General features: G+C 31.4%; 1 protein-coding gene across 3 annotated transcripts in view; it reads right to left on the bottom strand.

Moving 5' to 3' along the window:
• LOC130443963 (ras-related protein Rab-3) overlaps window positions 1-14,997 on the bottom strand; it is a 38,838-nt gene extending 23,841 nt beyond the window's left edge. Inside the window, exon 1 of one of the 3 annotated variants that reach the window (XM_056778901.1) lies at window positions 14,915-14,997. In XM_056778901.1, coding sequence (XP_056634879.1) covers window positions 14,915-14,950 — 36 coding nt within the window. In that variant the 5' untranslated portion in view covers window positions 14,951-14,997. Of the gene's footprint in view, window positions 1-11,585; window positions 11,615-13,073; window positions 13,216-14,914 lie in introns of those variants that run through there. The other 2 variants (XM_056778910.1, XM_056778892.1) reach the window with 2 other exon arrangements.
• Window positions 14,998-25,446: the final 10,449 nt, after the last annotated feature.

Raw genomic sequence — 25,446 nt, 5'->3', positions numbered from 1 at the left:
TAGATTCTAGTGAATGTTCATTCTATTTTCTAATCTATTGATTCATTTCATTATCATTGAGAAAATATTTGCCTAATCGTCGAAGTATTGAACAGATCTTCAGTATTCAATACATCAGCTTGGATTTATGTATATACAGGATATTCCGGGACTTGATGCAAAAAATAAATTCCCTCCTACGACCACTCGTTTTTGAATTATAGGCCAATAGTTAACAATCCATAATTTTTACAGAGACAAAATGTACAATCTAAAGATAGCAAAAATTAATTTTTTAATCAACAAAAAATAACTCGATAAAATTTATGGCTAGATACGTAGATTTTTAGAGCGTTGTACATGTTAAAGAAACCGTTCGCCATAGACATTCTAAAGAAAATTATCAGAAATTGTGATTATTTATTGAAAATAATTACAGGTGGTTTTATATACCATAAAAAAATTCTTTGAGAACTAATGACTAAATACCTAAACACTTGTACTGCAAACTATCAAATCAGCTCTATTTAACGTCTTAAAAAAATTTATCACAGAAAACTTGATATAAATTTAGAATTTGTGAGTTCCTGATGTATTCAATTTAGCTGTATAAACTAGACGAACCGACAGGTCGTGGCCCATTCCGAACTTAGTACACAGAATTCATACTAGCGCATGATTTCATACGTATCCTTAAAAGAATTTATCATGCATAGGAAAAAATGCAAATTATCGGCCATTTAATAAATTCAAGAGAGGTCTAATTTATCTGGAAATCCTGCTGTAGTTAGAAGAAATTGATTTTAGTAAACAGAAGTGTGGAGATTATTGTCAGATAATATGAAGTATGGAACCAAGAAGATCGAAGGTCGAATACAAAGTACTAGAATGATACGACGAGTAAGTAGGAGTAAAGAGGGCCATGATCGTCGGCTTTTAGCATCAATGCTTTGGGACCAAACGATGAACTGTAATATACATATCCAATCTCTAGCCAAAAAAGACAAAATATACTTCTTGGAATAGCTCGAAGAAATCGATTCCGATGTAACTACTCAGCATGAGTATGACTAAATGCAAGTGTATAAGTTCAGCTTCAGCCCACTATTGAAGTTACTGTCCAGTAACTCACCCAATTGGAGTGGAATTTCAATTATTTACATATCACAAATGCCGAATATCCCTACTATTATCCAGTTTTTAATGTTAATTAGATTTTCGATTTTCCACGTTACCTCTTAAGAAATCAATAGATGTATCTTTAAGTTCCTCGCGACTAGGAGAAGTCCATAAATCAGTATAGGAAAATGATTGATTATCAATATTTTTCTCGGAGTCTTACTGTTTACATATTGAGAATAGTTTGAAGAAGTATATCTATGAAGATTTAAAACGATATCTCAATCAAATGAACAAGCATCCTTCACAAAAATGAGAAATAAGTCTTGCAAATATGATTTAAAAACGAAAAAAAAGTTTATTAATTCATTCGTAGAAAATAACTCTGTTAATAATAGTCTTATGTTATACAATAACAATTATTCTTAGAAACAACTGTTGATGAAAACTTACACTTTCCGTGAAATATCCAATCGGAATTTCTACCCAAGAGATAAGCCTGTTAGATCGACGTTTTTTCAATTCAAATGCATGGTCACCTGTCAACGTTAAGTTCAATGTTAGGAAAAAAATCGAGCCACTTGCGTTAGACAACCTCTTAAGGCCGATTCATAAACTTGACTTTACGTTTACCGTTGCCGTTCGCGGGTGACGTTTGCCGTTTGACGTTCGTAGCAAATTCTACAACCTGCTCATTAACTTGGCATTGCTGCCGTTAACCTAAAAATTTTGTTATTCTTTTTTAACCTGAGTACTGTTTCTTTTTCTGATTTTTCCATATTTTTATTTGTAATCCGGTATTTATGGACGATATTATGATGGTAAACGTTTTTATATAGAGAGCATTAGCCTTATCGTGTGAGCAATAGCAATAACAAAACTTAAAAAGAAAATGACCATTATAAGGTTCAAAGTGAGACCAATAAACAAATGTCCGAAATCTAGCGTCATATGTGAAAATTATGTGACAAAATGCAACGGATGTGATTGGCTCTTTTTTATTGTTATGAAAGTTGCTACGAACGGCCGACGAAAAAATACAAAATTCGTTGAAAGTCACCAACTGCAGATGACGACATCAAACGGCAATTATGAATGGTCTTAGGCATTCCAAGGTTTCTAATTTTGTAACAGCAAACGGCAACGGCAAACGGAAAGTCAAGTTTATGAATCAACTTTATTATTGATTGAGTATTAGCGAACTAATAATAATGAGATATATCATATTCAATTGAATTAATGCAAGTTCAGTATAAAAAAATTAAATATTATTATATAGATAGAGACATGTTTTATATTTAGTGATTGAGAGATAAGTACATCGAGATTTCTAAACTCGAACATGCCAAAATAGACAAAGTGCTCAAACAATTTTTAAAATGCAAAAGAATCGAGGCACCCCTCAAAAAATTGGTTCGAGCCTTTCATACAATTCGATATCAAAGATTCGAACATACGGGACGTGGTAAAAATACGATGAATGAATCTTTATAGCAGTAATTACTGCTACGCTGTATCCATTTCCAGTAGTATGTCTCATACCCCCATGGGCTCAGACTTATCACTCGACTACTATAGCCCTTTTAGTGCTTTTATGTCTCTCGTGATACATATGCAAAAATGAACAAACGTTCGAATGTGTGATTTGTCAGTTTGTGAATAATTTAAACTATCGAAAGACTAGAGCTTTGTTGTACAGGCTCTCAATAAAGCTCTAACTTTGACTTTTTTTATAGTGAAGAGCTCAAGAATTGAATTTAGACAGTTGTATCTATTTATGTAACTAATAGATAGCAAATCACTTCATTCAAGATCATTATTAAAGAAGCATGAGGATTAGACTAAAAAATTAATATATGTATTAATGATGTAGTTTCTGGTCTACTCAATCACAACACAGACATTCTGCTAATCCAACGAGTGAGTAAGAAAATATGTGAGGAAACTCCCGAATTTTCTTGACAAAATTATTTGTTGAAATCGCAGTTTAGTCTACGGTTCTCTTTGGAATATTAGTAACTAATGAACCGAAACACCAAGGTCATAGTCATTATTTCCTTTAAATGTGACGGGAAAGTGCAATCAGATTTCTTACACGGGAACAAATATAAAGTCCGAATTTACAAAGGTGTTTGTTATTTATCATGACAACACGTCGTCCACATTTCGTTTTTGGTCACTAATAGTCTTTACGTCGGTCCAAATCCACTTTAATCACCAGATTCCATACCATGCGACTTATGGTTTTTCCCTACTTAAAAAAATAGTTCTGGTAACTCGTTCGCTTGAGGCTAATTGTTATTTCTAGTATCCATTTTCAAAGTTATGACAAAACAAACTATAGTGTACATAGATGTTATTAGATGACATATTTATACTGTTAGTATGCAAAAGAACAAAGAGCATATTATTTTAAGGAATGAACGGAGAAATGTCGTTTGTTTCAAATTTGTAAACAAAATTTTTATGAAAGAAAAGTTGCATTACATTTTTATGAGCAAATCGGAGAAATTGTGATTACTATAAGCTTGTTAATGTGAAATATTGAGAGGAAAAAGGAAAATTATGATACTATAAATTCATTAATTCCCTGTTGAGATTAGTTTTCCAATAAGTAAAGCGAAATGAATGAGAGATGAATACTAATTATTCATATTTACAAAATAGTGTCGAATAATTGTTCAACCGATTAAAAATATCGGCAAACTCGATCTGCAGTATCATCTCAATATTTGGAAGAGATGAAGTTTTATACATCAAAAAACATTTAAATATCTATTTTTGCTGATTCGGTCAAAGCTTGGTCCAGATATACAGTGTGGTGCAAACGAATGGAATAAATTCGATATTTCGTAACCCGGTGACTGAAAAATCCTGAAACCCCTGGATTTTCATACATTTTTATTATTGACGTCATCCATGTGAGCGTGATGACGTTATAGCAAAAATTTTTGAATATATCTGAGTAGCTGTTGTTTGTTTTTGTTTGAAAAATAAGTAAATTGAATACAACGAAACCAAACAATGAGAAATACCCGTGATCAAGATGAGTTCAATCAGGTAACCTAGGCAGCCATTTTATTGTGTTTTACCTCCACAGCCAATCATTATTAGAATTTCAATTCTTTGCTTTTCAGTCGGCTTCATGTTGATAGATACAGAGACTTTTTGAATACGTCTATACTACAATAATACTATTCATCACATAGAAATTTAATTAAGTTTGAATGTCCAAGTATCAATGTTGATGTTGAAGTAACCAGATTTTTAAAAAAGGTAAGAACTAAGTAGGTAAGACCATTCATCACCAGTGTCGGCTTTTACAAAATTTATTTCTGGGTGTCAATAAATACTTCATACCTTACTCAATACTTAGAAATCCATTGAAATTTCATCAATAATATTTGTGACAATTCCCAAATCAATTACTATACATATAGATATGGCTGAATAAGTATTTGTAAGACCTTCACGCTCACGTAGATGGTATCCTTACGAAAACCCTATTCAAAAATAAAAATAACGTTTTTTTCTTTCATTTAGATCATACCGTGTCCATACGAGGTCTGGCTATTAAATGACGAGACTGCGCGCCTAGAGGGCTCTCTAGACGTGTGGGGTAAAATACGAGTGGTGCGTTGGGTATCTAGATATCTTGTCTATGCACGTTTCAAAACACGTTTCCGTGAATAATATAGTATTAGAGGTTTGAAACAAACGTGTTTTTTTCTCATGCCGAAAAACATGTGTGACGAAAAACAGGCACAACGTCTTAATCTCAAATTTCTCGTTAAATTGAAACAAACTCCGACTGAGTATTATAAATTGTTGCAAGAGGCCTATGAGCACAATTCTCTATCTTGTGCGCGTGTTTTTGAGTGGTGTAAGCGCTTTAGTAATGACCAAGAGAGCACTGAACATTACCAGCGCCCAGGTAGCCCTGTGACTGTTTCAACAGTGACCGAAATCAACCAAATTGTGCGTGCAGATCGTCGAATGATTATCCGGATGATTGCCGAAGCTGTAAAACCGATAAAAAAAATTTACACGAGTAATTACACATGACAAAAGTCTGTGCGAAGCTGGTGCCAAAAAATTTTACTCCTGACCAAAAGCTGCCCAGATTTCCTAGTAAGATTAGAAAAGATAGAAAAAGATTTGCTTTGAAAGGGACCCGATTGGAGTCGATGGAAGCGGTAAAGCAAAAAAAACTGCAGATCTCCTGAAGACACTTACCAAAGAAGACTTCCAGTACTGCTTCGATTAATGAAAAAAACGTGTGGTGAGGGGAGGGGGGTATATTGAAAGCGAGAATTCGAATGTAGAATAATTTTTATAATAAAACCCTTGTTCGTAACCAGTCTCGTTATTTGATAACCAGACCTCGTACACCCTTAACTAAGCGACAACCTTCAGAATAACCAATGAATGATGTTTTCTTCACTTGCAGAGTATTATTGAAGTAATTCAATCCAGATTAACACTATGAACAAGTTTAACAAATGTTGTATTTTAGTTTTCGACGCGACTATCCCAAAAGAGTAGCATGGTTATGAACAAATTCGAGAAAGTCTATGATCTTTAATCAAAAAACAAATTTGTATAAACGACTACTCTTCGTATTGGCTTTATTGATGACCGAGCGATTATTCTCCTCAAATTGGAAACCGGTTGAAAAATTTATCGACAGTAATTAATAATGCTGGATGAAAATAGCTTTATGTCAATAAAATTCACTGTAATATGCTAATCTGGTGCTCAACAACCAACTAATTTGCTTATTTAGTAAGTGAATGTCGGATATGTGATTAGTTATGTTCGTAAATTTATTCAATTATGTTGAAGAAGTTCGCAAAATATTGGAAAATTAAATAATTTAGCAATCATTTTGTTCGCACTGGAAAAATGGTTCATCAATTTTTTTTCTCAGATTATTATCTAACTTTACTGTTATTGTGGTTCCATAAGCGCTTTTTTTAAACTATAACCTGTCTTAAGGTAGTTTATTTATGTGATGATTGCGAATTCTAACCGAGAATGGAATTCAGATTATAGTTTCCGAAATCGCGTTTAATTTTATGAGGAAATTTCAAAAATGTGATCTACAAGAACTTTTGATATTCATTACTTTTTTGTGCGTTAATTCTCTGATATTTATTTAGTTATATAATGCATTCTTAATGTTCTATGAGTGTCATTGAGCAGTTATCGATTTACTCCCTCACACGGATTCTGAACTAAAGTTTAATACCAATATGCTATTTTTATGTTGAAATGCCAACAAGTTCAAAACCGTAAACCTCAATAGTCTATCAATTACGCTGCTCGTGAGAATTAATGGTAGACACCCATTTAAGGGGTATTAATAATTCAGTTCAAAATCCCATAGACAAATAAAACAAGCCGTCAGCTGATCGTATTTATCCACCGGTCTACCAGGATAGAAAAGATCCTATCATAATATGACCCGATTAACTCGATCAATTTCCGAACAACGATGAACGTGATTCGGGTTAGTTTTCGAACATTCAGGTCATGATAGGGTTACCCCAATCATAGTTTCCAAAAAGTTCTATTTTTTCTATCTATTCTATTTCTATCGATACTTTGAGGTAGTTATCTGCTTTATTGGGGGTAGGTTGCTAATCTGACCTACCAACCTTCAGGATTGGGATCGGCAACACTGCCACTAGGCTACTCAATTCACCCAAGAGTACTACAGGCAGACATTTAATACAAGGAAAAAAGGGAAAATTGTATTAGTTGAATATGAACTAAGCTGAAAAACTAAGCAGAAAATTTGTTTACTTCTTTGTCAGGCTGTCATCTGGTTACATAGTCCGTTTTCGGGGTGTGCTTGGGACGAAACAACCATATACCATTTCTCACCGTCACTATATTTATTTGAATCTCAAAACAAAGGTTTTTTATTGGGAAAGTGGCAATGAAACACCAAAGTGGACGTGGATGGAATTATAATATAATAATTCTATCAATTTGAATATTGAATTTTAAAACCTATGAATTTTAAAATTTTTTACAAAAATACGATTCAAAACCACTGAAAATCTTAATTAATTATTTCCCAGAAGATGAATTCATAAGTATTCGAAAGCTCTGAAAATATATTGAAGTTAGTCCACTTTGGTGTTTCATTGCAACGTTTCCAATAAAAAACCGCTCATAATATAGCTGGTAAAGACTTCTTTACAATTCACATACAATTATTTGCAATTCTATACTTTCTGTTGTTGTTCTATTATTGTTGCTAAATTATCTTGATTTTACGTTTCTTCTGATTGAAAATTAGTTTTAGAAACAGGCAAAAAACTAATGTATGTTATATTAATTTGAAAGTATCACGGATATTGAGTAGATATCAAACAATGAGATTACATTGGTATTCAATTTAAACGCTTAGTTTTGATATAGACTAACTATTGACCGTTAACAATAATATATCAATAATCGAAAAACGTTAATCGATAATCGTGGATCGATTTGTAATCACCATTCAACAATCGACAATCAATAACAAAAATTTCTACACTTATTTTTAATGAATGCATTAACTCGAAACTTAAGAAGCAAAATTTTATGATGATATATAATTTCTTCCTAAGCATTTTATAAATTATCAATATTCTCATCAATTCAGTCAATGGCGATGATATGATAATATAAAATTCTTCTGCTTTCATCCAAATTTTCAGCTCAAAAGAGAAATAAATAGACCGTGTAATAGACTGATTTCTTTCTTTGAAACTAGGAAATTTTTCTGAGAAAAATCATCGCTGGAGAATCGTAAGACGGTTGATATTAAATGTAGTTTGTTGTCCTTCGTTTAAGTAGGTCATAGAAGTGCCGCTGCCATGGTAGTCTCGGTATTATAAATAAAGCCACACCGATAACGATATTTTATGCGATGGGAATATTTAAGTGGTTTGATAATGTTTTTGTCGATTTATTATACAATATAATATTAATCGTAACGAATTTTTTTATGAAATTGATAATCCTACCAATGAAGAATATTATCAAATCAGATAAGTACGAACTTATAGTGGACTTGAAGAATTCAAAGGAAAATTTTTTGTATCATCCTACTTCCATTGATTTTTATTTTAAACTCGCGATTCCAAAATTTCACATAGAATGTGAAATTTGAACAATTAATATGGATACAATAGTTTTATTTCTAAGATTGGGAAGGTCTGATCTGTTCTTATTGCCTGAGTAGAACCTCCGTAGTACCCTTTTAGATAACCCAACCTCTCTCAAAAATAAGTGAATCCACCAGGCGTCACTAGCTTCAAAGCAAAGCTTTTCCATTAGATCAAATCTTATCGGACCTGTCCCTGAATGACTCTTTTGAATGATTGTACTGATTGTATTGATCCTTGAAAAACGTGCGTGAATTTATCTTATTTTTTGAAGTGGGTAACAAAATTGAGACAAACTATGCAATTGCACTCTATCCCCATGATCCCAAATAGGATAAAGATGGGAATTCATGTGAATAATAAATTATCATTGGTGTCTGAAGTTTTTAATTAATCCGATGTTATGAATTGCTTGAAAATTCACTGAGGAAACAACAAAAAACGATGAAAATTCAGGAAAAAGTACGTATGGGACCATTAATGCAAACAATGGGTTCAGAAATATGGAGTATTTCGTGGAAATCCGATAAAAAATTGAGCGAACTAAAACAAAATAGTTAGAATGAGAAAAAGCGAAAGCCCAGCTTCTAATGTTTCGTTGATTTTTTACATTACATCGTTAAGTTTTTGAATACTTTGTATGAATAATAGAAAAACTAATTTAGCTCGAAAATATTTGGGAAATAATAATTTTTAATAGGTCTATTTTCTATAAAATTTAAAGGGTAGAACGTTTCTTAACATTGATTTCCTGGAAGATTTATTCCACACTTCATTGTGAAACTATCGATTTAAAAAGTATGTCATAAAGAAAAGTTACCTTTGTAACATGCCATTCGGCTTGTAACGCTTTTCTTCATTCTCAATATTTTCTGAAGAAAAAACAATAAAATAAGGAAGGAAACCGGAACACATGAGGAAATTCCTAAAGAACGAACGAGTAGGTAGAACAGATTTGAGTTAGAAGGAGCTTATGCTGTTCCATTCTATTCGTTCTGTAACTCAAATAAATAGGAAATACAAATCCACATTAAAATTATTATACACAATCTGCTTGAAGCTAAAGGAAATTAATAAAGATAACAGGAATTTTGTGAGCATTATATATATATGAAAAGCAACGTTAGAAACATTTACCAGCTAATATAATGAATAATATGACCACAAATTTCAATAAAACTACTTCGATTTAAACACTTTTAGAGTGTAGATAGATAGAGGACGATTTAGCAATGAAACTGGAGTTTTCTCAAATTCTTCGAATGGAGTGGGAGATCGATAACAAATTCATTTCTTTAAAACCTCGATTATTGAAATAAATAAACCGGAAGTGACTACTGTGCCACACAATACGTGAACAAAAGAATATTCAAAATATTTGAAGAAAAACGAAGTATGCCGAATGGCAAATAAATATTTAATTTACGCAACAAACAAACCAAATCCTGTTCAGTGAGAATATTTTGGTAATGCCTCTATCAAATCTATAACATATATTCACTAAAGTGAATCTTCTGAATTTTCATTAATTTTTGAACAGTTTTCCTTGACAAAACAAATATGAAATGAGAATATTCAGATTCGGGAAAATATTTCTGCAAATACGAAAAAAAGGTCTAACCAAAAACATTTCATAAGAAAACTAACAAAATATTTGTGAATTGCAAATATATGAAGTCGTTAAAAAGAATTTTATTTGTCGTTCGTAATGGAAAGCTAAATAGGTTAATTCCAAATTTATCTTTTATTCTACTTTTGAAAGTGGTACTAATGGAATAATGATGGATTATTACTTCGGAAATGAATTCATCACAAATCGAATAATGCAATTATCTCATTTATCAAGAAGCAATAAAACCTCGACAGTCGACACAATTTTGATTCATACATATGATAATCCCTAGCTAAGATGAACAAGTAGAAACTCAACAAACCTCTACGACTATACGAACATTTAATATTTGTTTTGTTAAATATTAATAATAAAGTACTAACTTTCAAAAGACTATATGTAAAATTTCATGACATTTACATTAGCCATAAAAACGTGACAGCAATTGAAGTGAAGCTTTATTATTTTCAAAACAATGGATTCATAACAATTACGTGTGTTAGTTTATCATTGTTTCTTGATGAAAAAAGTACTGTGCAAGCTCAGCAATGGCTTCAAAAGTGTTATCCGAACTCCGCTACATCGGAAAGAACCATTTCTTATTGGTTTGCTGAATTTAAACGTGGTTGTAGAGACATCGGTAATGGTGAACGTTCTGGTCATCCAATTGAAGTTTTTACTCCCGAAAACATCAGAAAACTGGTAGAGGTAGGCGTGAGGTAGCTGAGGCCGTAAAGATATCAGAAGTTAATGTGTTTACAATTATGCATGAACATGAGAAAGCTTTCCTCAAAGTGGGTGGACAATGAATGAAACATCGATCCATGACTTCACTCCGGAATCAAACGATCATCATCTAAGTAGACTACAGCAGGCGAACCACGTCCGGAGAGTCCAAAGGTACATCAGCGAGCTGTGAAGATCATGGCTTCAGTATTTTGGCATGCGCATGGAATATGTAGAGCGAATATGTTGAAGAAAAAACCACTGTTTCACCAAGAAAATGCACTGATTCACAAATTGATGGCAACTATGGTTAAATAAAGCAAAGTACACTTCAAATTGATTCCTAATCCACCGTATAGTTCAGATCTGGCCTCCGCTGACTACTGGCTATTCGCTGATCTCAAAAAAATACTCGCCGGTTAGAAATTTTGCTCAAATGAAGGAGCAATTGCTGAAATTGAAGCTCATTTTTACGCAAAACTCAAATCCTTCTACAAGCATGGTATGGAGAATTAGAGAAGCGTTGGAATGATTATATTGCTTTTAAAGGAGATCACATTGATGAATAAAATCGATCTTAGTTAATCACACAACTCATTGAGTGATATGTTATTTACCTACTACTGAGATTTGAATGAACGAAGTAGATTGCTATGTTTACCGACTATATCAATAAAATTAAAGGATCAATTTGATCAGAAGCTCTACTGAACTCAGTAAACATAGCATCTACCTGTAATCAATATATTCCAACAAATATAAATAAAGACATTTGTTTTCTAGAATGATGAAATAGAACAAGAAAATAGTTTTTCAGTTTTGTTACAGGAATACTATGAATTTTCTCTTAATGTAGCTAATCGAAATAGTTACAATGACTTGAAAGTTTCTCTGAAGATTTTGTGTCACAACCAATTGAATAGCACCAAATTAACATATTAAAAAATATATGAAAAGCTGATTTTCACAAATAATCAAATTTTTACCCGATTTCGACATATTACCACACTCAATATTTTTCTTTAATAACACTGGTCGTTTGAATGATACTTCAACAAAACTTACTCGGCATACGAAAATAACTGATAAGGAAAATTACAACCGGCAACCGCAATAGGTTGACTAATTTACTTTGATAATTTGTGAACCTTATCGTTTTTGAGTTCCTCTGTGACTTATTGCGGTCTTAATCTTGATTGCAGTTCATCAGCACTAAAAATTGAACTGAAACTTTTCAGAACACTATCTTTGAAGTGCAGTAGTTTCATATTTCTAGGTGAAAAAACAGTCTCCTTCAAAGATATAGCTGGAAAAATTATCTATCGTTCATGTGCAAGTTGGCAAGTTGGAATTTGGATTTTGATGAAAATTACAGGTCAGTCAAGACGGGAAAATTGTTTCCCGCTGTCTGTCAACTTTTTATCCATTTTTTTCCTAGAATCCACTCAATTTTAAGTATTACGATTGAATTAGTTTATTACTTTGGCTACATTCAAAGACTTTTTTCACATCGTTTCTTCACCAACATTTGATAAAACGTTATTCTTTTTCCTATCTTTTTGTTCTGATTTTGTGCATCTTTAAAACATATTTGTTTTATATGATATTATTTTTGCTTCACATACTGTTCAAATTTAGTAAATACACGCAATTGTTTTCATAGGAGATAAACTTGGTGTTCTGCTAATTTCTCTTCCATCGTGAAAAAAATCGATCAAAATGTGTATTAGTTTAATTTAATTTTCGCTTCTAAACATTAATTTTTGTGGATAAAATGAAAAAAAAAAGATAAGCAACAACAAGGCTTCTGTACATGAAAAATCAATTGGAAATATGCTTAATCGTAATCTTATTCAAACTGTTGCATAATGGAAAATAATTGAAACTTTCATAACAACAAATTCTTGTTATTACAAAAATTCAGCTTTACTTTTGATTCTCAGAGATATATATCTAGAAATCGTTCCACATTTTGAATGTGTATACCTTGAAGTAGATATTTTAGAAAATGGAAATTGATTGTATGGCAGGAAATTGCAAAAGCAAAAGGAAATATGATCATATAATGCGGACGATTTTATTATGAGTTGTTAAATTTTGTATGCTAACTTCCCTTGAATAGATAAAACAGAAAAAAATTTTGTCGAAAAATAAGAATTCTATTAGAAAATAATAATCGTATGTTACTGGATGTATCATTTTCTAAATATTAATTTACTAGTTTATTATCATATTCCGAATTCAATTTTCAATACGAAATATTTTCATTTATTTTAAAATTAAAATCCTCCAATTGACATCAAATATTATTAATCTAAAAGTACAACATGCAATTCGATGTATGACTCAAATCCAAAAATAAAACACATCAAATCCAAATCTGATGGTAAGGTTAAAACTCATTAACCCTTCCCAAGGGTATCAATAAATTCAATGGAATATAAAACAAAATGATTGTGAAGAAAAATTTATACCTCGTGATTGATTTCGTATCCTAAATGGCACACACTTAGAATTTATAGGTACACACTTCACTATTATAAAAAAAACGGGACTCTTTTCGGTATTTTCTGGGTCTTAATAATCGGGACAGAGTATTGTGTCAAGCTAGCTACGGATCGATCAGCTGGGAAACTGTACAGTCCGCTATGAAAATTTTCAGACGTTTTCGATCGATACTGAATTTATATTGGTGGGTGGAAGATATTTTTCCGCGGGAAACTTCAATTGTATAATTCCATTTACCTATACTGGAAAAGCTGAATCTGTTCATAACAGATAATGATTGAGGGATCCCAAAATTAGAAAATTTGTAGCTAAACACAAAGGAGAGAGACAAAAATCAAACCACATTAAAAAAACGAGTAAAATTTATATAACTTATTTTGATTAATGTTTTAAGTGAAATTGTGAAAGTAAATAAATAAGTAAACGCAGTAAAGCAATTAACTGTTGTGTAACTACAAAAAGATGTGAAAAGTATTCAAAAAACAATAAGGAAATAAGTTGTTACAATGTGATATTCCTACATGTTATTCAAATACTAACAAAAATACGTATTATGCAAAAAATTGTATATAACTTTGATGGAATATATAAACCATGAATAGATAAAATTTGGAAATATCTTGGGACCATTTTTATACAAAGTATTTCAGGACTTGATGAACACTCAGGAGTGAGTAGACGATGTGAAAAGTTTTTCATTTGTAAAATCAGAACGCTATAAGGCAGAATTTTGGAATGCTCTTCAATTACTCAACATATATTATAGTTTTTTTTTGTTTCTATTTGATAAATATTGGGCTAACTAAATTTGTTTACATTTCAATTTTTTCCTTTTGTTAGTAATATGATGTTCGACAGTATGCAGTTCAATAAGAAATGTTTGATTGTATTTTAATACCTAATGTGTATATTCTCAATGACTTATTACAATTTATGATAATTTTCTTCACAATGTCTCTTTGTGGCAAACGGTTTCCTTGACATATAGAATAATCTAAAAATCTACTTATCTCTCAAATCATCAATATAATCTAGTTAAGCTAAGAGTACTTTTTTGTTGAAAAATCGATTGTGAAATTTATTTTTGCTGTCTTTAGATTGTACAGGTTGTCCCTTTAAAAATTACGGATTGTTAACCATTGGGCATGAGCCGCCTCTGGCATTCAGATAGTAGTGTGGAATTATTTATTCATTCAAAAGAACTACTTGGACATACGTAATCACCGATTAAAAATTCATAATTTTCTAATGTATTATTTGGACAATATACTTAAATATAACGTGTGACGTAGCTTTCAAGGCCTATAACTCAGAAATGAGGGATCGTATGAGAAATTTTTTTATGTCACAGCATTATTTCCCCGTTATCACAATCAATTAACTAGATTTCCAATCTTCCAATCAAACAGCAAAGCTAGGAATGATCTTCAGAATTTTTCATCGCAGGTTTTGGAGAATGGATGATAAAGTAGCCCAAATCAAATAATAGTTGGAATCTATGCTAATATTTCATTATACTCAAACAGTTGGTTTCAATGTTGAGCAAACACTATTAATTGGAAATTGAAAGTAAAGTGCCCCAAACTATAATATTAAAATACAAAGATTCCAAGTTTTTTAATCATAAAACGTGGAAATTGAGCTTCCCACTTGCATATATTATTTATTTGTTGTTTCAGTTGAATATCTAGTTTTGTTTTAAATATTTCAACGATATCATAATATATTCAGTGACCCACAATTTTCGTAAAATATTTGTCCTCATTCGTAAGTTTCAAAATAATAACAAATTTCCAAAATTACTTACGTTATTATGATACAATGTTTGAAGGGAATACACCATAATATTCACAACAAAAACAAACCCGAAATAGAAATTTGACAATATAGTTCGTTTCCAAGCGGGTAATTATGTATTCTAATCAAACTTTTGATTTCAGTGGCGTGCAAAGACTCAAATATTAGTAAATTGTATTTGATTAATAATTGGAAGGAAATAATAGGAAATATCGATAATGAGTTTATTTTTAACAGTGATAAGCTTGGAAAAGCAGGAAATATGAGAATTAATAATATTAATTAACTCATTTAAGTATAGTTACTGTTTCAAAAACGAAAATAAGGTTGATGATCATTTGTTTCTTTTTTGGTAAATATTATTCTTTCCGAATCTGTTCAGCTTTACTTAGAAATCTAGGAAACTTCAAGATTGGAAGTCTAGAACGTAAAGTAATTCAAGACACAATTAAATATGTATTCCAGCTCGTATTATGACAAATTCCATTACTCCTAGATTAATCCCTGCAGCATTTTTTGTTAGATCTTTTTAATCACAATCAAACTTGATAATGAACAATTTTAAAATAATATATTGATAATATGATGAAACATGCTTATTCATTGGAATGATGTAGATATGCAGTGGACAATATGAAGTTCTATTTATCACTGAAAGCAAATCCTCGGAATTTCGTTTGTTTTAATGATGTCGAAGAGTATACTATAAACGCGCATGGCGTCTGTAAGCGTCGATATATGCGCCGCAACGTATTTAGTATACGTAGCATCCTCTCTTAAAAATCAAACAATTCACAAACGTTCAAGAAGTAGATTTCAGCATGAGTTTGCTAAAAGTAAACAAGTGTGTCGATAATAATATAAAAGAGGTCGCTAGTGATCAATTATAAGCACTACAGATCACCTACATTTAGATAGTTAAAGACAAAGTTATTTGATCAAGTTTACGTCCTCTGTGGGTGCGAATCTCAACTACTAGTTTGATATATTACACAAAATTTCCGCACAAATTAAGATGGCGCTTCAGTAGCAAGGAAAAAGATTTTAAAATTCGCGTAAAGTGAAGTAGAAATATCATCAATATCTACATTTAATGCTTACAAATAGAACGAACAAATCGAGTGTTTTTATTGAGTATTGCAAACTTCCAATAAAACAAAGTCCCTCTTTTGTATTGCTAATAGTTATTATGAAACAAATAGAAAAGTTATCACAAAAAGATGTGAATTATGAAGAGCAACTGTGTGAAAATTTTTACTAAATTATTTACTAAATTAAATAAAGAGTAAATATATATTTGACTCGAATTAAGTAAATATTCATCCATTCTTTTATTATAATATAAATTTGTCAAAATTTATTTACAGATTTAAATTTTTGAAAAACGTGTGTCAATGTCGTTATCATTACAAATATCAACGTGAGATGTACCTTGCTTCATAATTATTTATTTGTGGAAATTCATTCAGATCTGAAATATCACTATTGTAAGCAAGCTCGAGGAAAGCTTCACTTACCAATGCTTATCTCAGTGGCTGTGGCATATGTCCCCGATAGAATATATGAGGCATAACCTTTATTTAACCATAGTGTTATTTTTAATCTTGTTGTTTCATAATATTAGATTGTACATAATTTTCTGTGTCTACCTTGGCCTGAAATAAATTCATGAATTAGTACTGTCCAGATAGAAAGATAAAAGTTATACCTTAAGAAAACTACTTATGTATAGTTCTTCAATTCAAAATTTTATTACTTTTGTCAAGTAGTTAAGGGTTTTTCCAATAAATAGTAATAGTCACAAGAACGCAAACATGATTTTGAAGATATTTCATCTCTTCTCATAAATTTAGTCAATTGCATTCTTGTTTTCGCATGTCTCGGAACTTGAAAAAACACTATTGGTCGTCCTTAAGAAGTTTTTACTTAAATTCCATGGCGTTTAACCTAAAATCTGTATAAAGTAACTGCCATATTTGGAATAAACAAATACTGGACGGAGCAATTGACATCATCCGAAGCTCGTGTTTATAACAAGCCAAATTTGACCAATACTTTGAATATTTTTTCAGCTTCTCCATAAAGCTCCGCCAATTCTTTATTAGTCTTTCTTCTGCAGCTCTCTTCTGTGTGTACTCCTCCGTAGAGTCCTCTTAGTATTTTCCTCTCCCAACTTTCCAACATGGCTTCATCTGTCTTTTTTAATATCCATGTCTCACATGCATATGTTGTCTTGGGTCTACCATTTTATATATTCGTATTTTTGTTTTTCTTGACACGTATTTTGACTTCATCAGTGTTATAATACTTCCGAATTTTTTTGTTCCTTTAGTTATTCTGGCTTTCACTTCTAATTCTTCTACTCCCTTGTTTTCTATTACTACTACTAGATACAAAAAGTTGGAAACTCTTTCGAAATTGTACTCTTTGTGTCTGGTTGTCCTAAAGGATAAGTAATCTTCTGTTTCTCTCTGTGTATCTCCCATGATCATATATTTTGTCTTATCTTGATTTATTTCTAGTTCAAAATTTTTGGCTTCCTCTTCCAATTTTATTACTGCTTTATTGGATTTTGCTATCAACGCTACGTCATCTGCGAAAGCTAGATATTAGCATTGCTTATTGAAGATTGTCACATCGCTTTTTAATCAAGAATTTTGGATAATTACTTCTTAAACCATATTAAATAATACAGTGGAGAGCGGGTCGCCTTGTCGGAGTCCTCTATTGACATGAAATTCTCCAGACTCATACCCTTTCCATATCACTTCATTTTTTGTTTTATCTATGGTTAGTTTAACTAACCTGATTATTTTTGCTGGGACGCCTAATTCGCTTAGTGCTACGTACATGTTGATCCTATTTATTCTGTCATATGCCTGCTTAAAATTTATAAACAAGGAATAAAGTGGTATCTCGTATTCATAGTAGGTGATTTGTAATTCTTTTGGGGAGAAAATCTGGTCCGTTGTTGACCTATTAGCTCTAAAGCCTGCTTGATATTCCCCTAGTATTTTCAGTATTTTCTCAGCATATTTTTATAGTCTGTTCTTTATTATATTCGTTAGGACTTTATAACAGGTATCTAACAATGCAATTCCCCTATAGTTTCTACAAAGCAGTTTATCAGTTTATGATTTTGTAGTATATACGTCAAAATGGTTTGTGTTAGGCACTGACCATGATATGAAGATTTTTCATGGATTTTGTGTAATAAAGAATCAGGGTATATCATAAAAACGCGACTGACATAACAGGAAACATCGAGAAACTGGGCTAAAGTGAAACTAGAGATACATGAGGCCGGATTAAAGCAACGCAATTAGGATTAGAGACAAATATAGTTTGGGAATAAGAAAATATACTCAGAGCTTGAAATTTGTTATTGTAAACAAGGCCAAAAATAAAACGTTGATATTGTAATCATAGTTTGCGTAGAATATATCATTATATAGAAAAACACGGACAAAAAAAACAAAAAAAAATAATGTGTAATCGATATAAAAGTAAATTGAAAGTTGGAAACAAATATAGAATGACTGGGGACCAAAAATATTCAAGAAATTAGATTAGCGAGTACAAAAGTCCATAACGAAAAACGCTCAGGCTGGGCCTCTGTCATCAATGAATGATGATTTGATACAAAAACTTGTCAGAAAATTCACATTAACCACTTTTTAATTAAAATGTTGACGGGAATTGGAAGAGCTTCAGGGAGAACGAACTGAAACCGGTCGCTACTTCTTGGCTATTCCAATATTCAATAGATTGCTTTGAGATTTAGTGGGTATGTTGTAAATATGATAAGTAGATCAATAAACTACTTGAATATGTAAGAAAAATATGCAAAGGTCTAAACCATTTTTAGAAAATAAGGTTTTTTGTACAGGCTTTACTAACAAACAGCCCTCGTATAATAGGACTATGTATTCGGTATTCATTTGATTGAAGGTGGTAATTCATCAATTTCCTGTTGAAAATAGATGTAATTTTATATTGGAGAATTCTCACATTGTTGGAAATATTTCAAAGGATTTTTCAGTTATTATCTGTCTGATACGAATCTGAGAATAAAGTGACTTCCACATTTTCTTTTTATTTTGAAAAAATAAGTTGGTCCATGACACACATGAATTTTAAAAAACTGATTATAAATCTTTTCTCTTTGTTCACTTTAATGTTAAAAGTCAATACGTACGCTAAGCGAATTCTTGATGTATTTTCCAGATTTTCGAGACTTTTCCCAGGCAACTTTAGTTGAATTTTAATATGTTCGTGAAAAGATCGAAATATTAAACTGTTTTATTCCTATGAGGAGATATAATGGATGTAGCTCTAGATTCATTCATTATACAGCACAAACGTGAAGGTATGCTAACATTCGACATATTCTTAACCGAAGAATTTTTTTATATACTTCCTTGTTATTTATGTATCGAATCCACAAGTATGAAGAAAATTTCGAACATGATTTGATTGAATATCTCTTCAACTTTTTGTGAATCATTAATACTATCTTCGTTCTCGGTTGATTATTATTTCAATATTCACAAACTTCTTAATAGTTTCTCTCTTGCAAAAATGTGGGTACTCATTTTGTGCTCTACAGTTTTGCACAATTTTTTCGAATTCTACGTAGTTTTCGAGCTATTCGCGATTCAAAATATTTTTGAGCGTTCAAACCCATTTTATAATGAAGATTTTGAGGTTCGGAAAAAATTGAAACATTTTTTTTTTGTACAGAACGTTGTGCTCCACATTTTTTGTACCGGTAGTTTGTTTTGAAATCCTCATATTTTTCGAGTTATCCCCAATTCAAAATGTTTTTGAGTACATGAACCCATTTCAAGATGCAAATTTTGAGGTTTGGGAAAAATGCTTGGAAATCTATCTGTAGAGAATTTTGTGCCTTACATTTTTTGTTCTAGTACTTTTTTTTCTAATTCCTCGTAGTTTTCGAGTTATTCGCGATTCACAATATTTTTAGTACATGAACCCATTTTAATTTTATGTTGCTTCAGTTGTTTTCGAATCCCTCATAGTTTTCGAGTTACACTCGTTACAAAATTTTGAAAATCCATGCTTGTAATTTTGTTAAGAGTTACTTGACTTATTCAGTATTCCAAAAACTTCCATAATCTAGAAAATCAAGACCGCCTAATATAATTTAAGGTTATAGCTTATAGTTTTGCCTGTACTAATATATTTATAATTAATTTTTTTTTGTCGCCTCTGGTAGGCGATGATGGAAATATAATTTCTTAAATCTCAATACTACTATCATAAAATAGACAAATTCAGTGAGGAGGCGACAAATTAATTGTTTTAAACAAAATGATTATGGAAATTAGAAAATATTTGTAAAAATTGTGACAAGCCAATTGGCATGTCACATTCTTCAAATTTCATATTCATCTACTGGTTACAATAATCTTCACTCTAATCCTTACCAGAACGATCTTCTAGGTTTTAATCCCCTTTTTGTTGCTGGACTGTCAATTCATTTTCTCTTGTTCTTTCTCAGTAAAATGATAAGCTCAAATATCTCTAATTATGTGGTCTCAATGAATTTTAAATATTTTGGGATCTGTCATTGTCATTTCTAATTAACTTTACGATCAGTTAATTTTGTATGCTTGACATTGTTTACAAACTGCGTCTTAGAAATGTTAAATCATATTTTATAATTCCATTCCCAACATCGTTGTTCGCGTTGCAACGATATGAAAATATGTTTAGCAGACACAAACAAGGTGAAATATTATAAGAGCTAGAATACGCAATGCGTAAAATTCACATCAGAGTTTATTGACCAGAAGTTGACTTGCGTCTATAACAAGCAAAGAGCGTTGGAGAAATAATATTTTTCATAGTTATCTTATTAGAATCATATTTCCTACAAGAAAAAATATAAACATAGTATACATTCATATAGACTTCATATAGAATCATTAATAAAAAATTACTGGTGTGAAGATTATGAATTAAAATTAAAAAAGGACATTTTCAAAGTTCATTAGTTCAATTCATAGTTTCTCTTCGTGCAACTGAAATTGTAATTCTTAAGGCTTGACTTGATGCAATACAACGTGCAATGCAATGCAAGACGCAATATTTCTTGATCAAAAGCATGCGCAGATGAAGTTCATCTAATTGTTTCATGCAAGATCTCGACATTATCGGTTTTGTGCCATTTTATTGCGTGCAAGCTGCAATCTAGTTATTTTTGGCTTACCAGATTAGTTGACTTTCGTGAAACTCCGTTATTCTCATTGTTAAACTATTGTTTACAGCAATTTCTTGCACGTTGTATTGTATTATGTCAAGCGGCATTTTGAAATATCCACTACTGCTTAAATTAAGTGATTTAGTTTTATAAAAATTTTTTTTTTTCGGATTCATGGATTATACTGTAGTATGGTTGATATTTTTGGTTCTGTTTTAGTAGTTTTTTGTCAATTTTCTGTGTGTTGATGTCTTTGTGATTGACACCCCCTGAAACCACTAACTGTTGATGTTAATTAAATGGATGATTTATTGTATAATAGTAAATAATCAAAAAATATCGCGGAATAGGGATTTCCTCAACATCTGTTGTTTTTCCTCAATCAAATTTCAATTACCATGATAATTCTAAAAAAACTCACCGGAAATATTCAGCAATAACACTGGAACACTTCAATATAAAACTGAAAATTCCATATGGATTTAGTGAAAGGAATAGGAGGGTAGAACTACTTGGAAGCTTTGTCGAGAAACAAAAGTGCGTGAGAGAGAAACACATGCTCAATAGAAAACAATAAAAATAGAAATAGGAAGGTATGGAAGATGAAATATAATAAGAATGAGAATTATATTATAATTATTCAAGATTAAAGTCATATATTCAATACAAAATATAAATAAAGAGAAAATTACACAGCGATGAAAATTTAATTTTTCATGTCGATTATACTGCAAGAAACAAGAGTGTTTTGCAAATGAAAATAATTTTGGTTCATTATATAGTGTGTTACGGGTCCACGGGAATGAATCGATGACGTGAAAACTATGCTGTCACATTTCTGAGTTATAGGCCTCTAAAGTTGTGAATGCACGTATATTTTCTAAATTATGAATTCGAATATTATGAATTTTTAATGAATAAATAAATGAATTGTTTGATTGTGTTTTAATACCTCCAGTAAGTATTTTAAATAAAAAAGTACAATTTATGATAATTTTTTTCAGAATGTCTCTTTATGGCGACCGGTTTCCTAAGCATGTACAACGATCTAAAAATCTACATATCTCCGAAACTATAAATTTTATCGAGTTAAACAAACAATATCTTTTGTTAATAAATGGATTGAAAAATTTATTTTCACTATTTTTAGATTGTACAGGTTCTCCCTGTAAAAGTTAAGAATTGTTTTCCATTGGACATGAGCCACCGCTGGCCTTCAGAGAGTAGTGTAGAATTATTTATTTATTTAAAATTACTAATTGGATATACTTAATCACCTATTAAAAATTCATTAAGTTCGAATGTAAAATTTAGAAAATATACTTAAATATAAGTTCCGATTTTGCAGCTTTAATGGCAAATAACGCAGAAACGACGGATCGTATGAGATCATATACACTATGCGGGACCAAAGTTGAAATCCAGGTCTTGCGCGAAAACTCATTATTCGTCCGTTGTTGTGTATACAATTTTTTTTCATACCTCGGTTTAAGGTACTTTTTTTCTGAAAATTCATCTTCCGTCCATTCTATCCATTGTATCTATTATTTTCACGTCATTTACTCACTCCCGAATTTTTTGCTTCAAGCCCCGGAAACCCTCTATGAAGTGTAGTATTTCTAGTTACCTGTAAATAAAATGAAGAATGAGATGAATTGGACACTAGCGGGGTTTGTATTTTTTTGTTTTTCTGCAAAAACCTAGAAATTCGGAACAATCCATTTTATTCGTCACAATTTCATGTAGGGATAACATCTAGACACTAGATCCCTTAAAGCATTGTAATAGTTTGTTAGAATATATTGAACATACTACCTGTGAATATTATTTATTTTCATATTCCATAGTTGGATAATGGGCGCACATAGGCTTACTAATAATCTCGCTGTGTGAAACTGGAAAATAACGATCGACGTCTTTTGAAAAGCTAATCAGGCACTTTGTATTGAATTAAAGTAATTAGACAAACTATAAGATTTTGTCTAAGTGCTTAAATCTAGCACTTATAAATACTGGGTACTTAACCATGACATCGTTTTTAGTTTCATTTTCTATGCTCCAGCTGCCTTCTGGATAGTCGGTGATGCGTATAGCGTGGAGGCATCTTAGATAGCCACTTCCAGTTAAAAGGCTGTCATTATCGAGTTTCGCGCCTGATTAAATGGAGTGGTTGATTAGTGAGAGAATCAGAAGGCTCATCTATTCGTGTCTTTTTCGTTCATCTCATACTAGGTAATTCCATTCACATCCACAGAATTTGTTTTGCGAGCAGACTACTCAGATATATAATAGCAACACTTTGTGAGTGTGTGTTTTTGCTGATCCTAAATTGGTAAGAGAATTAGCTTCGTAGTTACTCTTGTTGCTCGACTGATCGGACAGTTATTGGAGGATTTTTTTAAACCCCAAGTCTAGAGCACACTGTTTCAGTTGTTATGACTTTTATGGCAGCTCTGCTATATTAGTTTTCTGTGGCATCGATGTCGTTGTGCGATTATAACGAATATTTCGACTTGGAATATTCAACAACCGAAAATAATTCAGTTTAGGGTGTCTTCCTGCCAAATCATTTGGTCACTGTCCATCAAAATGGTTGGACTTTTACTAACAGCCAGCATTAAATTTGGTCAGATACTCCACCTTGCATTTCTTTGAGAATATTTAGCTTATAAACTCGCCTTTATTTTGATGAAACGAGTTTGATAGTTACGATCCATATAAAAGAGTTATACTCTAGAATTGAAAAAATGCATTAAAAAGTACCTTTTTGCTATAATTAACTGTAAATACGTTACGATATAAAAAATACTTATTGAAAAAGAAAAGCAAACGGCTGAGGATAGAAATTGTTAAAAAACTTGGATTGGGTATGAAAATTACAATTTGAAATACTTTGAACTATTGTGAGAGAATTTGGTATGATGCGACCCTGTTGGTTTGAACCCTAATTGACTATAGGTAGTCATTGTGTATCAGTAATTAGTTATTCCCGTACGGTACTTGACGGCCTTGTCTCTACAATTGTTATTGCGTAGTTTGAAATACCCCTCGTGTTCTTTGTTGTGTTTCTTAAGTGTTACAATGTAGAAGGGGTATAATTTTCATTTCAAAATCGATATAGTTTTTATTTGTTTTCGCAAACTTTCTCATCATTCAACTTAAAAAGATTGCATCCTTTGTGTATATATCATCAAAAAATACCTGTATGTTATCAAAATATGATAAAGGCTGAAGTTTAGTCGAAACGTCATTTCTTTATCGATCTTTCAAAAATTATTGAAAATAAACTACTTTTAAAACAGAAGAGATCTAAAATCAAGAACATTTAGAAGCAAAAACTTCAAGAAATAGATAGAGTGACTATAGGAGAGTCAGCCTGCAACATATAGCGAAATGTGATTATGGTTGCTGCTGGTTTATTTATTTATGGAGGCTTTTGTGGATATCTAGTGCAGGTCAGATTTCAATGGATCCCTTGACGATAGAAGGGTTATGAATTAAAGAAGAAAACGAAAAGAACGAAAAAATCTGTATGAAACTATATTTATTTGAACGAGGATTGAATTTCCTGATTTGCCTTTAATTAAAATAATTCAGTGTTTTCATATCGTAGATCGAATTAAATCTTCTTACTACTAGATATTAGTATGTTATTAGCAAAATTAATTTTGATATACTCGTAATAACTCAACTCTCAACGACCGCACCCAATTGAACAATAATTTTGTTCTATTTTTAGTGCAATTATTCAGTGTGCTACCAAACATTCAAGTTTGTTGTTTGGTGTGGCATGATGGGAAATTACATCAAAAAAAATTAACAAACTAATTCATATAGTAAGTAGTTTTTCAGTGACTTCGCATTACATTGCATTATACCTGACAAAAACATTCACCAAGATGTATTGAGTTCAGTTTATTTTAATTGAAGAGTATAATCGGATATGTCGAAATAATCTTTGTTTACATTGGGAACAAATACCACCCTCAATTATTTGATTAATTAATAGAATAATAGAGCAGACAGTTTCATATTAATGATTGGCATATCATTTGAAGATCATTAAATGGAATTTAAAATTTATTCTCGACCTTCTAGGAATTGATAAATAAAATCAACTCATATCATGCTTTGCGTGTGAGATATGTCGGGAAAAATTATCGGAATCATGGCCATCATTTTAACCTTATAGACCCGGACATTTTTATAGAAAGGGATCAGAATGAAGCTTTTTCCGTATCTCTAAATCATTTAGATTTTAAAACTAAACTAACAAAACCAAACCTAGCCTAACCTTTTTTTGCCCTGAGGTGGGG

This window comes from Diorhabda sublineata, chromosome 1 (genome assembly GCF_026230105.1).
Source record: "Diorhabda sublineata isolate icDioSubl1.1 chromosome 1, icDioSubl1.1, whole genome shotgun sequence".
Lineage (NCBI taxonomy): Eukaryota > Metazoa > Arthropoda > Insecta > Coleoptera > Chrysomelidae > Diorhabda > Diorhabda sublineata.
This window is presented reverse-complemented; position numbering and strand designations above follow the sequence as displayed.